Source organism: Sciurus vulgaris (assembly GCF_902686455.1).
Source record: "Sciurus vulgaris genome assembly, chromosome: 16".
Lineage (NCBI taxonomy): Eukaryota > Metazoa > Chordata > Mammalia > Rodentia > Sciuridae > Sciurus > Sciurus vulgaris.
In genome coordinates, this window is record NC_136477.1 from 6,472,287 (window position 1) to 6,485,709 (window position 13,423).

The window sequence follows — 13,423 nt, forward strand, 5'->3', positions numbered from 1 at the left end:
ACAAACTATTTTTTTTAGACATAGGCCAAACAGCAGTCTTTAACGGGAGGTCTTCTCTCACCTACTGACTGGCTTACCCCTCCGCACCCCATCCCATAGCTCCCAAAACTTGTCTGTTAATGGGGAGACCACATTGTGGACCTAGTTACGGTGGGTACAGCCACCCTGCTGAATGGGATCTGGTTTCAAATTCTCTCTCTGCCCCTCACCATCCGCATGACTGTGGACAGTTTACCTGCCTGTGAATCTCAGTTTCTTCCACTGGAAATGGAGAAAATCCTACTTTGTAGGGAAATTGTGAAAATTAAGTGATTGTTAAAAGAGTTAGCACATCTCAAGGGCATTGTGCAGAATGAAATAAAGGCAAACCCGAAAGGTACAACTGGCATTTATATTTATTTTATATTTGTATTTAATTTTTCTCAAAATAAAAATGCTAGCGATAGAGCCTAGATTGGTGAGGGCCAGGGTCTGGCTGCGTCAGGCTGACTATGAAGGAGTAATTGGAGGGACGTCTTTGTGGGACTGGAACAGTTCTGTCTCTTGGTTGTGGCAGTGGTTATAGCAATCTGCCCAGGTGATAAAATGGTGGAGAACCACACACACACACACACACACACACACACACTCAGGAGCACATGTAAAACTAGAAAAATTTGTCTGAGGTCTTGATTTTAACAGTGTTCATTTCCCGATTTCAAAATTGTATTAGAGTTATGCAGGGTGTGGTCACTGAGGAAAATTGGGGGAAGGATTTAGGGGAACTATGCACTATTTTTACAACATTCCCTGAGTCTATAATCATTTATTCAAAGGGAAAAGTTGAGAATGAAAGAATACAGCACATGTTGCGACACACAGGAAGGGCTGAATACTACGGCCAACTCTTATTGTTATCAGTTCTAACTGGGTGGCCCTTCCAGGTGACCAGGACACTAACCTTGGTGAAGGTCCACATCTGACTGACTCAATGTCTTATCCCCATCCCCCCCTAGAGAACAGGTGCCCCATAGATACTTGTCAAACTAAATTCCCTGCCAGCCCCTGTGCCAGGTTCTTACTCTGTGGTTGTGCATTGCTTAAGGAGGGGGATGCATGCTGGGAAACACATCACTGTGACTTTTGTCCTTGTGCAGACATCACAGAGTGTACTCGCACAAGCAGGACGGCTACAACGTCACTAGGCAATATGGTCTGTGGGACCACTGTCACATATGTGGTCCATCCTTGACTGCAATGTCGTCTTTGGACACATAACTGTATTTTCATTTAATGTTCATAACAAACTTATGAAATGTTAATAGCACCACTTGGCAGGTGAGGAAACGGAGGCACCAAGAGGGTAAGCAGATCGCTCCAGGTTATCGTGCCTGGGGAAATGAGGAACACAGGTCCCCTTGCTCTTGAAGAGTTCAGAGCAGAGCAGGAGGTGGCTACAGCACTGCTTTTTCCCGGCATCTCCTGGGTCCCAGGTCCTAGCCTTGAGGTAGTGTGTGTTGGAAAGGGAAGCCACCCACCTGTGGAGCTGGAGAGGTGGGCATATGCTGTGGAGGTCCTCGGGAACAACGCAGTGCTCACAGCAGCTAAGGAGAAACAGAACTGAGTGAGGCAGGGTGTCTGTGTCAGGCACGGATGCCAGTGAGTCCTCCCTGACAAGCCCCGGCCACTGGGTGTATGGGGTGGGTGGGACAATACAGTCCATTGGACTCAGGGTGGGAGGACTCAGCTGTTCACAAGAGGCTTGGTGCACCTGGTCATCAAGCGTAAGTACTCACTGCTGGGAGAAGGAGCCGAGGCTAGGTGGTTGTAACCTGCAATGAGAAGAGGAGACAGGATTGGAACGCAGGCAGGAGAAGGGTGCCCATCAGTCCCCGTCTCCAGCAGAGACTTCAGACCGAGGCAGCTGAATAGGTAAGATCTAGGAGGAGCCCTGTGTTTTCCTGAAAGACAGAAAAGCAGGAGACCCAGTCTCTGTCTTCATGGGCTTGCAATTATGGGGGAAGATAAATACACCCAAATTCCTCTGGCATATGTTTGCCAGCTGTGTTTTTCGGGAGGGGATTTTGAGACCTGGATGGGGAGAAAGCTGAATGGTCAGACTCTGGACTGCCCGTTGACTTCAGCAAGAGGGATATTCTCTTTCGTGTGTTTGAACAAAGGCTTTTGTGGCTCAGACTGGTGCAAGTCACAGCCCTGGAAGGGGGAGTTATGAGGGAAAGGGAGGGGCTTGCAAACTTGAGGGCTCATGGGTGCCTTCAGGTCATCCAGGGAGGCTGCTCAGGCGGAAGACGATTCACGGGATGGGTCTGTGGCAAGCTGGAGAGCCCGTGCCTCTTCTTAGGGATGGACTCTTAGCTTTGGCTTGTGGTTACTAGAGTCTGCTCACCATTGACATAGAGACTTTCCTTGTCCAGGGTGAAGAAGCCCAGCTGGGTGACATCGTGAGTCTCATGGCGCAGCTCCCAGTACAGCTTCTTTCTGTCCAACTCGAGGCCCATGGGGTCAGGACGGTAAGTGCAGACTGCATCCACTCCAGTAGCTGTTCTGTTTTTCTCAGGCCTGGGCAGAGAGGGACACAGGGATGGGGAGGTGGAGACCCCAGGCTGGGGTCCTGAAGAGTTCCACTGAAGGAGGGGACAAAGAAAGTGGGTAGAATGGGGGCCTTGGGCTGGAAATGAATAGGACAGCCATGGTCCCCAAAGAGCATGTGGCACCTACAATGTTGGTATTTTTAGGCATGGTGGTGCACGCCCTAGTGTCTTGGGAGGCCAAGGCCGGAGGATTGCACATTCAAAGCCAGCCTCTGCCACTTAGCAAGATTGTGTCTCAAGATAAAAAATAAAAAAAGGAATGGGGATGTGGCTCAGTGGTTAAGCACCCCTTGGTTCAATCCCTGGTCCCAAAAAAACCCCAAAACAAACAAAAAAGTCCCCCAAAACACAACAAAATTCAATATGTGTACTAAACTTTAAAATGACATTTGTAACAAGTCCTCACACACCCCAATGACAGAAGCGTGATGAAAAAGGTGGAAGAAAGGAATCTGGGAATTTGACAAGGTGAAAGAAGGCAGTGTCAACTTGTTTAAATCTCAGTTCTGCCATCCACTCCCTGGATGACTCTGGGTAAATGTCTCAACCTCTCTGTGCCTCATTTTCTTCATCTGTGAAATGAGGCAATGGCACTTAACATTTGTCCTTGTCTCTCAGGAAGGAAAGAATATAAGGAGTCCACATTTTCTATCTCCCTTCCTTCAGACTTCCCTTCCACTCCCAGACTGGAGTGGGAGCTGGTGGTCAGCTGCCTTTGGGACAGGCGTGCAGGGTGTTGGGGCCCAGCGCGACTTGTGGTCTCCCACCTTGCCTGCACCTCTGCTCTCGAGCACTCACCTGAGCAAGGTCAGTTTGCAGTCAGAATACAGGGGCCCGATACTGCTGTTCTGGAACAAGGGCCTGAGCTGGGGATGAGAGACAGGAAGGGAGGTGAGCTGGTGGGGCAGAGGACTGGGGGCGAGACTGAGACAGGACAGGGAATACTGGTGAGCTCTTACCAGGCGTTTCAAGATCCTCTCTATGGTCTTGAATATCTCGGATCCTGGAGGCTCCATGTCCTTTGTGTAGTTCAGGCTGGTGATGGTGAAGTTGAGGGTGAAGGATACCAGGTACGGGCTTACACCTGCAGCAGGAGAGAGGAGGAGCGGCTCATTCTGAGCTCCGCCAGGCATGGCACGGTGCGAGGGTCAGGTGTGTTGGCTGTGCAACAATCTCTAGAGCTTTTTCATCCTGCAAAACTGAAACTCTATATTACCTAAAAAGCAGTCCCCGTTTCCCCTCCCTGCCCAGCCCCTACCCACCACCATGATACTTTCCATTTATGTTAATTTGACCATGCTGCCTGCTTTCTCCTTTTGAGACTGGTTTCTTTCTTTGAGCAACATATCTTTGAGGTTCATCCATGTTTTAACATGGGTCAGGATTTTTTACCTTTTTAGGGCTGAATAATATTCTGTTACACAGCTACGTCCCATTTTTGTTTACTCATTTGTCTGTCAGTGGACACTTGGGTTGCTCATACCTCTTGGCTTTTGTGGATGATACTGCTGTGAACATGGATGTGCAAATAGAAAGCTATTTATGTCTGAGCTAAAGAGAGATTTTCTCTGTGCCACATCTTTGTCTCCTTGATGACATAAGGTTAGAGGTTGAGCCCTGGATTCTGGCTCAGGCTTAAGAGTTTGGGCAGGACAATTTTCATGGCATAAATGAAGCTCCAGGCATCAGGTTTCTGAAGCTTCAGGAGCTCTCAGACCCACGTCTGGGAAAATGAGGGGCCAGGACAAGATCGAACTCATGACTAAGATTTTTGATGATTTGCTGATGTTTGAATAGAATCCACAAATAACATGCAGAGGTTGCTTCTTTCATTCATGGACTCATTCAAACAATAAACAGGAAGTGGGTATTGACTAGGCGCTCAGTTCCTGGGGACAAACACCAAAGGAATAATCAGGGTGCTATGATGGCAAAACCCGGGGACCAGGTGGGAATGCAGGGAAGGTGCCATTTCACAGAGGTGGGGCTGAGGATGCCGTTTCAGAGAAAGCAAGGCTCGAGTTGAAGTTTGGAAAATAAGAAGGTACCAGGGAAGGGGCTGCTGGTCTCCAGAAACAGCAAGGGTCAGGATCCTCAGGTTGGACAGAGCTAGGGTTCCAGAAAGACAAGCAAATGTCTGGGGTGACCAAAGGGTGGGCGTGAGGGAGGTGGATAGGCTGAGGCTGCTGGTCAGCAAGGGCCAGACCACAGTCATGGACCCCAGAGAGCAGGTTCCTGTTGTAGAGCTGGGCGTGGGGTAGGTAGGAGGTCCTGGAGAGAAGGCGGAAGTCACTGGACCAAGGAAAAAGGATTGAGGGAGAATTGGCTCCATCCTCAGAGAATGTGGGAAGGAAGCTGTCACTTGGAATTTGGGCTCTGTCTGGACTCAGCGCTTAGCTCTAAGGAGGTCCTGGGGACATTGGGGTGTCTGTCACGGTTTTGAATACTCACTGCTGGTGGTGAGGGCCAAGGATCGATGGTTGTAACCTGCAGAGGGAGGAAAACAAGGAAGGACTGTTAGGACAGCCAGAGAGAAGGCAGGAGAAGGTGGGAGGCCTGGAGAACCAAGTCACCAAGACGCTTCCTGAAGGAAGACACTTTACTGGGTCCCTGTGCTGTGCCTTGTCCTGTGGTAGCACGATGGACACCGTGGCCACTGTTTCTCCTGAGAGTCAATAACGGCAGGAGCCTGTGTATCCGAGGGGGACAAGCTGTGTCCTGCAACAGCGCTTCACACGGGTCAGAACACACTCATGGACATTTTCTCCACCCACAGGGGTGATTCAATGCTCTCTTTGCTCTCTCAGTTTCCTACCTTCACAAAATTTTGTGATAGCATGGTCTTTTTCGAGCTTAGCGTCTGGGTGTTTGGGATGTGGAATTGACAAAATTATGGCAAGATGGAGAGGGGCACGTGGAGTTAAAAATATGGAAAGATGGAGAAAAAGAGTTTCATGTAGGGTTTGGAATATCAAGGAAAACTTGACTAAAGGTATGGGAGGGTGTAAATGGGGAGAGGCTCGAGGGTCCGATGATGTTATAACAAGGGGAGCCTGAAAGCAGCTGGGGAGAAGATTGAAGTTTTCATGAATGTCTGGTCTGGGTTGTGGATGGCGTTTCTTCTGATCCTCTGTGAGAGGTGAAAGAGTGGATCCAGAGGAGCCCTGAAATTTACTAGGGTTATTCCTGAATTATCTCATGTGATTATCAGAACAATCCTACCTGATATTTTTATTCCATTCTGCAGGTGCCAAACACTGAGACCTAGAGGGGTAACATGACTTGTCCTGCATCCCGCAAAACAGATCTGTCACTCACCAGTGTCCACACTGTGCAAGTTAGTTGCAATTTTGGAGCAAGCCTTCTATGTGGCAAAGAACAGCTTGTGCTACAGATAATACAATGAAACGTATTGCAGACCAGGTATAATAGGGAAATCTCCAAGTGGATAAAGATGGGGGATAACTAAGGTTCGGTTAGTCCATTAAATTTGAGGTCACCAAATGCCTCTGCCTGTCCTGTTTGGGGCTTGCTCTATTTGGATGGTCTGCCGAGTTACCTGGAAGCCTGGAGTTTAGCTGTCTCCAGTCTTCAGGTGGCATCTGCATTCTGCCGTGCATTACAATTGGGTGATCCCTGGGCCAATGACTTTCTCCCTGAATGGCTGTGGCTCTAGGTCAAAATGAGTCTAACAACTCAGAGTTTTGTGGGAGATTAACATGAAACAATACAAGTTCCTGGTGCACAGGAAACTGAGTAAATGTGAGCTGCTGTTACCATCCTTACTCTTGGCAATAGTGTGTGTGTGTGTGTTTGTGTGTGTGTGTGTGTGTGTGTGTGTGCGCTCCTCTTTTTTGGCAACGATGTGTCAACAGCTACCATTCTTGGTGTATTGGCTGAGGGTGGTGAGGTTTCAGGAGGGCAGCGTAGTTCCAGGTGGCTCATATGGCCTGAGAATGTGCCTTAAGTTGTCATGATGAGGAGAAAGGAGGACTGGGGATGTAGCTCAGTTGGTAGAGTGCTTGCCTTGCATGCACAAGGCACTGGGTTCAATCCCCAGCACTGCAAAAAAAAAAAAAAAAAAAGGAGTGGAGTGAGGGCTGAACTTGAACTGGGCACCTGAAGACTCTTGGGGGAGACTTAGCCATAGGACTCTGAAGGTGGAAGGGGAGGGAAATCGGCATGTTAGGGAGCTAACCATCAAAAGCGAGCCCTCAAGGAAACCTAGGTGTGTGTAGAACTAGAGGCTGGTGTGGAGCACTGTCTCCACTGTGGTGTTGAGGTCCAGTTAATTCCTCAGAGTGTCTTGAACTTCCTGTCAGCAGCATCTCTGTCCTCTACCTGAGATGCTATCAGCATCTGTCACAGTAAAAGAGCTGCAAAAATTGCCTAGGGTTCCCGTTCCCTGGGATGCAAAGTCATCCCCAGTCAAGAACTACTAGTAGAGGGAGATCTGGGACTGTGGAGACCCCTGGGGCGGTGTGGACACTCACCATTGATGTAGAGGCTGTCTCTGTCCAGGGTATAGGGGCCCAGCCTGGTGATGCCATGGGTCAGCTGGCTCACTTCATGGTACAGCTGCTTTCGGTCCAGACTGGGACTCATGGGGTCAGGATGGTAGGTGCAGATGGCATTCACGGTGGTGACCGTCTCACTCTTGGGCCTAGAGTAATAGGGATGTGGGAGTGGGGACGTCCAGAGGTGGGAGCGAGCCAGACACTCTGCTTTGGACGGAGCCCCTCCCAATTTCACATCTCTTCTATGGGTTGCATCTGGGTTCTTGGACACAGTCCTCCCTGCGTCCTCTTTTGGCAGGCCCCCTGCCTCTCTGAACTGGTGGGTCTTCGGAGCCTCACCCTCAACCAACTGCTTCTTTCTGGATCCCCTTCTTGGCTGATGCTTGCTGTGTGAGATACCACCTCATGATCACCAGACACCATCTCACTTCAGATGACACGTCTCTCCTGAGCTTCGCTTCATGTGACCAGTAGCCCCAAGGATGTCCTCAGACCCCTTTGGTCCCATACATCCCAAGTTCAGCTTACCATCTTGTCCCCCCTAAAAACCCAAACTGGCTCCTTCCCCATGTTTCTGTATCGGTGTCAGTACCAGCGGCCTACAAGACTCCCGGGCCTTCTCCCAGTCACCATGCACCCAGGTCCCATCTATCTTCTCAATGGCCCACCCAGCTTCTTTAGTCCAGCATCATTTTAAATGACCCCTGACCATATTTGTCAGTGCCTTACTTAAAAAAAAAAGCAAAACACACATCATGCCAATCAGAGAAGTACTGACAACTCCAGAGACCCCCATGGCTGTGAATAATTATAATTAATATTTAGAAGACAACTACTAGGTGATCATATTTATGAGACAACTAGTAGGTGCTTAACTTTTTACCATGGCCAGCTCACTGTATCCTGCCAACAACACTGTGAAATAGATGCTGCTACTATTCCCATTTCTTAAAAATTGTAAATTACAGCTTTATTGGAATATAATTTGGCATCTTGATGCACGTGTGCATTGTAATTGTTCACCGTCAAGCTGGTGAACCGACCCCTGCCTTCACATGGTTCTGTCTTCGTGGGAGTGTGTGCCTGTGTGTGGAGATCTACCTCGCCCGTTTCAAGTGTGCATCCTCATGTTATCCTTGGGGGAACAAAGCCACATAGATAGTAAAGAATTTTCCAAACATCATACTGCTAGGGACAGAAACAGAATGTGATGTGATGCATTTGGACACCAGAGGCTCTTTGTGTCACCTTGTTGCTGTTCAACACGCCGTGAAACTCCTTGGCAGCCTGTACCCTCCACTCTGGCCCTTTGCCATCTCCGCTCAGGCTGTGGTTGTGCCCCAGCAGCTGCGATCTCAGCCCTCCAGCCGCCAGTCCCCAGTCAGCCCACCGCCCACCGCCCGCCTCGCTCTATCCCCTTCTTCTCTCCTCTTTGCCTCCCTCTTCTCCTTCCTTCCTTTCCGTCCCTTCACCCATTCCTGGATTCCTTGACTGCGTGTCCTACCCTCCGCTCCTATTTCACTAACCTTTGATCACACTAACCTTCGCTCTGCCCTGCATGTCCTATTATTCACCGTGAACTGCCATTATTCAAGCTGTTGTTCATTGAAATGCCACCTTGGCCAGTGTTTCCCCTGGCTAATGTACACTCAGCTGTCAAAACCAGGTGCAGGCATCCCTTCTCTGGATAGCCTCCACCTGGCACCCTGTGTTGAGCTAAAAGTCCATGCTCTGGGCTCCTGGGGCCCTTGTGTAAAGTCCAGTGGTCACACAAGCCCTGTTCACATTGTGGTTTCAGGTTTGTGTGGCTGCTTGACTCTCTGCAGCTGGGGCACCTAGTGGGAGGGGCTCACGATGGACCTTCTCAGTGTCCCTAGTACCCTCGCAGAAATGGCCGAGTTGGATCATTCCTGCTCACTTAACAAATCGGTGCTGCCCTTTATGATCCATGAACCTGCTTGCTTCATACTCTACTTGTCCAAATAGCTGAAGGCCATTGGCAGCCAGCTCTTGGGGGAATCCCTCTCAGATACTCTTAGTCAAAGAGAGTGTCTTCCACATCTGAATTTCTGGAAGGCCCCAGCCATTTATGATCCTTGCCTCCTAGGTTCCATGGTCTGGCCCTCACCTCCAGGTAGGTTTGCCTGTGACAGCACAGTCCCTCACGATGTGAGGGAAGGGAGTCTCACCTGAGCAAAGTCAGTCTGCAGCCAGAGTAGCCGGAGCCAATGCTGGTGTTCTTGAACAAGGACTCAAGCTGAGAGGGGGACAGGGAGATGAGTGGGATGGGCTGAAGGGAACCGTGGGGGATAAAGACACAGCACACCAGTGTAGGCATTGGCTGGCCCTTACCAGGCGATTCAGGGCCTTCTCCGTGGAGTTAAAGTTCAGGGAGCCTGGGCGCCCCATGTCTGGGGTGTAATATAGGTTGGTGATTGTCAGGTTCAGAGTAAATGTCACCAGGACTGGGTGCAGACCTGCAGCCAGAGGACAGGGGAGAGAGCTGGTCAGTTTAGTGCTGAGCTAGGTGTGGGCTGAAGAGCTTAACACCATTTCTATAGCTGGGGTGCCCACTAGGGGAGGCCTGGGATAGCCCATTTGGGCTAGCCTGCAGCCAACCAGACGGAGGGGAGGGACTTCTGTGGTGGACGTGTGACTTCAGCTCAAAAGAGAACCTCAATCCTCTTAGCCCAGAAGGACAATGGCTGAGAGGTCAGGGACTTTTCATTGGTAAGAGGAGGTGCTGAGACCTTTTGTTCTCAGGTCTTGGGCCACAAACACTTGAGCAGTAATGATAGTTATACCCCATTGGTGTACAGTGAATCAAAATAAAAAGAAATCCAAATAGTCATAATTGCCATGAAGGAAAGAAGTGTGTGTGGGATGTGAAATGGGATGTGAAAGGGGGCATGTTCCTTTCCAGATGGTGATCTGAGCAAAGACATGCTGGGCTGAGATCTGCAGGACAAGGAGGAGCCAGCAGATGAATTCCAAGGACGGGAAATGAAATGACCCTGTAAAGGAGGGATGTGTGGACCCTGGAGGAATAGAAATGAGACTCATGTGGCCTGAGGTGAGGCAGTGAGGGACAGAGTGGGGCAGGCTGGGGCAGGGGGATGTTGGATCCAGACTATCCAAGTATCCATCCAACTGAATGGGATTTGAGATTCATGGGACCCAGAGACCAGGTTTCTACCTGTAGAGCTAGAAGCAGGGCTCACAGATAATGGGGATCCTGGAGAGAATGTGGGGGTCACTAGATCTGAAAGAAAACACAACACAAATCAAGATTACTGAGTCCTATCAGAAAGCCATGAGAGGACCAGCTCTTAATGGGAACTTGAGGCTCTACCTTGGTCCAGCCCAAGACTTTTTACTGGTCTGGGGCCACCCTGGGGCTGAGAACCTAGGGGATGGGTACATTATCTCAAGCTTGGGGAGGAAGGGTGCCAGGGTGTGGGGACTTCTGGGCCCTCCATACTCACTGCTCTTGGTTGGGATCCAGTACTGATGGTTATAACCTGCAGGCAGGGTTGGGGAGAAAGAGTGAGATGCTCGAAGAAGGTTTGGAAAGGGTGAAGTCACATGGAGATCTGTTTTTAGACTTTTGAGGAATCTCTGTACATAAAGGCTGTACTCTACCTTCCCATCAGCAGTGCATGAAAGTTCACCTTTCTCCATATCTTTACCATCACCTTTTATTTTTCTTTTCTGGAAGTCATCATTCCAACTAGGGTTGTAGTGAAGCCCACTCCTCCACCAAAGAATCTTAATTAAGCTTCTCCAGAGACCCTCCCCAAAATTGTTCTTAATAACAGAATATCAGCAAAAATTTCTGCAAAGAACTCAATGTGGGTTAGGACTTCCTGTTTTTTTTTTTTTTTTTTTTTGTAAGGACTAAGTTGCTCTAAGTAAAAGTTAAGTTTGATTGCAGACTTGATGATGTTATTTCTGTTTTTGTGGTAAAACTTGTAAAACCTCCGACTAATTTAAAAAGTGGGACAAAAAACACTTTCTGTGAACTAAAATAAACCTTTTATGTAGACTCCTACAAAAATGTAAACTTCCAAGCCCCCTCTTCCTGCACTGGGTGTGATTTGATCATTATGCAGTACACACGTGTACCACATTATCACACTGTACCCTATACATATGGGCAATTATTTCATGTTCATTAAAAGTAAAAAGAAATCATAATGGGTGAGAAGCAGAAGTCAAAACAAAAATACGCACATCTTCCTGAGCATGTTCTCTGAGATTCGTCAATAAGTAATAACATCTACCGTTAGTAGTTAATTGGCTCACATTCTGGTGCTCACAATATTATCATCCTCATCCTCATTATCATTAACCACAAAGGTAGCAATCATCAGAGTCCCCCTCCTTACTGTGTGTGTGTGGGTTCTTGCATATCTGGAATAACGTCAGAGCACTAAGTGAATAATAGAGACAGCACTATATGTGTGTTCAATGTGTGTTCAGCCTCTTTTGGGTTTTCGTCATCCATTACAGAGGGATTTCCCTGCCCTTAACCACCCCACTTTTTTCTGTTTATTCTCATAGGGTGAGGATGTCTGTGACAGAATGTGCATAGAGTTTTGGGAAGGATTCGTAGACTTAGCACGTGAAGTTCAGGGTCCTAGGAATTCCTCCATAATTATTAGCCTTTCTTACAGGTGTTACTGTGGATGCTGTTGCCAAAAGCTGTTGCATAGGACTTCACTGCCAAAAGCATTGCTAAGAGCTTTGAGGTTAGTTTGTCAGGACAGGTACAGTTCTAGCTGGCCCTGGGAGACGAATGAAGCCTACAGGCTGCCGTGAGGAAGGGGAAGAGGTGACCAATCACTGTGGTTAGGAAGCTGGGGCCCCTGGGGGAAGAGTTAACCCCAGCAGCCACCACAGGCTGGTTTACCCTCTTCCTTGATGACACGTGCTGTCCCAGCTGGGCCTTGAATGGGCCCAGGAACGAGTGTGGAAGGAATCTTTGTTTGCAGCTGAAACATCCTTTTAAGATTTTGAGGGGAGAAGAATGAGCCCCCATGGAAATTCTAGGTAGGCCTGGGACTGTGTCCATGGGTATGGAGAAACCTCCGTGCAGGAGGACCCTTCAGGGAGCTGGGGACCCCCCGCGGCAACACAGGCACTCACCGTTGACGCACAGACTGTTCCTTTCGAGGGAGTAGGGGCCCAGCTGGGTGACACCATGGGTCATCCGGCTCAGCTCCCAGTACAGCTGCTCCCTGTCCAGCCTGGGGCTTGTGGGACCTGAATAGTAGCTGCAGACGGCGTCGATTCTGGTGCTCATCTTATCCCGCTCGGCTCTGGGGAGAGAGGAACACGGACCCAGGGCTGAATGCTCCATGACAGCTTCCTCCAGTTGTGCCCTTCATTTCCAATGTTGGCATTTCTGCCTGGGTTGCCCCTGTTCTTTGATGGTGTCTTTTCCTGTTCCATCTGGGGATCCGGACCCCCCACCTTCCTCAGGGCTGCTGCTGGGGGTCTTCCTGGACTCCCCACGTTCTTCTCACTGATCCCGGGAACTCATAATGTTTCCACCTCCAGCTCCGCACACTCCCCCGCCCCCACAAGTCCAGGAAGAGCCCAGTTCTGCTTGGGCCGTGGGGTTGGGCATGTGGTGCTTCCCAGGAGGAAACTGAGAAACCTGGGACCAGACCACACTGTGTAAAGGAGAGGTGAGGAGGACGGGGACCACGGGCATGCGGGCCACCGTCCCCACGGTGGCTGCACGGGGCAACAGCATCATGGAACCTGACAGGGTGACTTCATTAGAAGTTGGTGAATCCCCAGGCTGGGTTTAGCCCTTTCCGAAAACATTTTGGGTAGGCAACCAGGTTTGGAGAAAAATACAAAATAAGAAGTAATTAGGAGGCCTCGTTGGGTCACAGTGTAGTTCTATTTTTAGGTTTTTGAGGAAACGTCACACTGTTTTCCATGATAGCTGTACCAGTTTATTAGAGTTTCTCTTTCTCTGTATTTGTTACTTCCTTGTCTGTTTGACAGCTGCCATTCTAACTGGGGAGAGATGATATCGTGTGGCATTGTTGATAGTAGCCAAGATACAGACTCAATCTGTGTCCATTAACGGATGAGAGGAAAAAGAAAATGTCACACACACGCACACTATTATTCAACCGTAAAAGTGAATGAAATCCTGACGTTTTTGGCCACGTGGAAGAGCCTGAAGGATATTATGTTAAGTGAAGTGAGCCAGAAAGACAAACTATCACATGTTTTCAAATCACATGTGGAAGCTACAAATCACTGGTCTTAGATGTGAAGTCGATAGTGGTTAAC

The 13,423-nt window shown here is 49.1% G+C and overlaps 1 protein-coding gene across 1 annotated transcript in view; it reads right to left on the reverse strand.

Moving 5' to 3' along the window:
- The window catches only part of MUC16 (mucin 16, cell surface associated), a gene marked incomplete at its 5' end in the record, with an annotated part of 81,533 nt that overhangs the window by 51,736 nt on the left and 16,374 nt on the right, over window positions 1–13,423 (reverse strand). Inside the window, 12 exons of the mRNA XM_079115094.1 lie at window positions 1,518–1,583; window positions 1,776–1,811; window positions 2,387–2,559; window positions 3,390–3,457; window positions 3,551–3,675; window positions 5,043–5,078; window positions 7,085–7,494; window positions 9,298–9,365; window positions 9,461–9,585; window positions 10,305–10,370; window positions 10,594–10,629; window positions 12,257–12,429. Of these exons, the coding sequence (XP_078971220.1) occupies window positions 1,518–1,583; window positions 1,776–1,811; window positions 2,387–2,559; window positions 3,390–3,457; window positions 3,551–3,675; window positions 5,043–5,078; window positions 7,085–7,494; window positions 9,298–9,365; window positions 9,461–9,585; window positions 10,305–10,370; window positions 10,594–10,629; window positions 12,257–12,429 (1,382 nt within the window). The remainder of the gene's footprint in view (window positions 1–1,517; window positions 1,584–1,775; window positions 1,812–2,386; window positions 2,560–3,389; window positions 3,458–3,550; window positions 3,676–5,042; window positions 5,079–7,084; window positions 7,495–9,297; window positions 9,366–9,460; window positions 9,586–10,304; window positions 10,371–10,593; window positions 10,630–12,256; window positions 12,430–13,423) is intronic.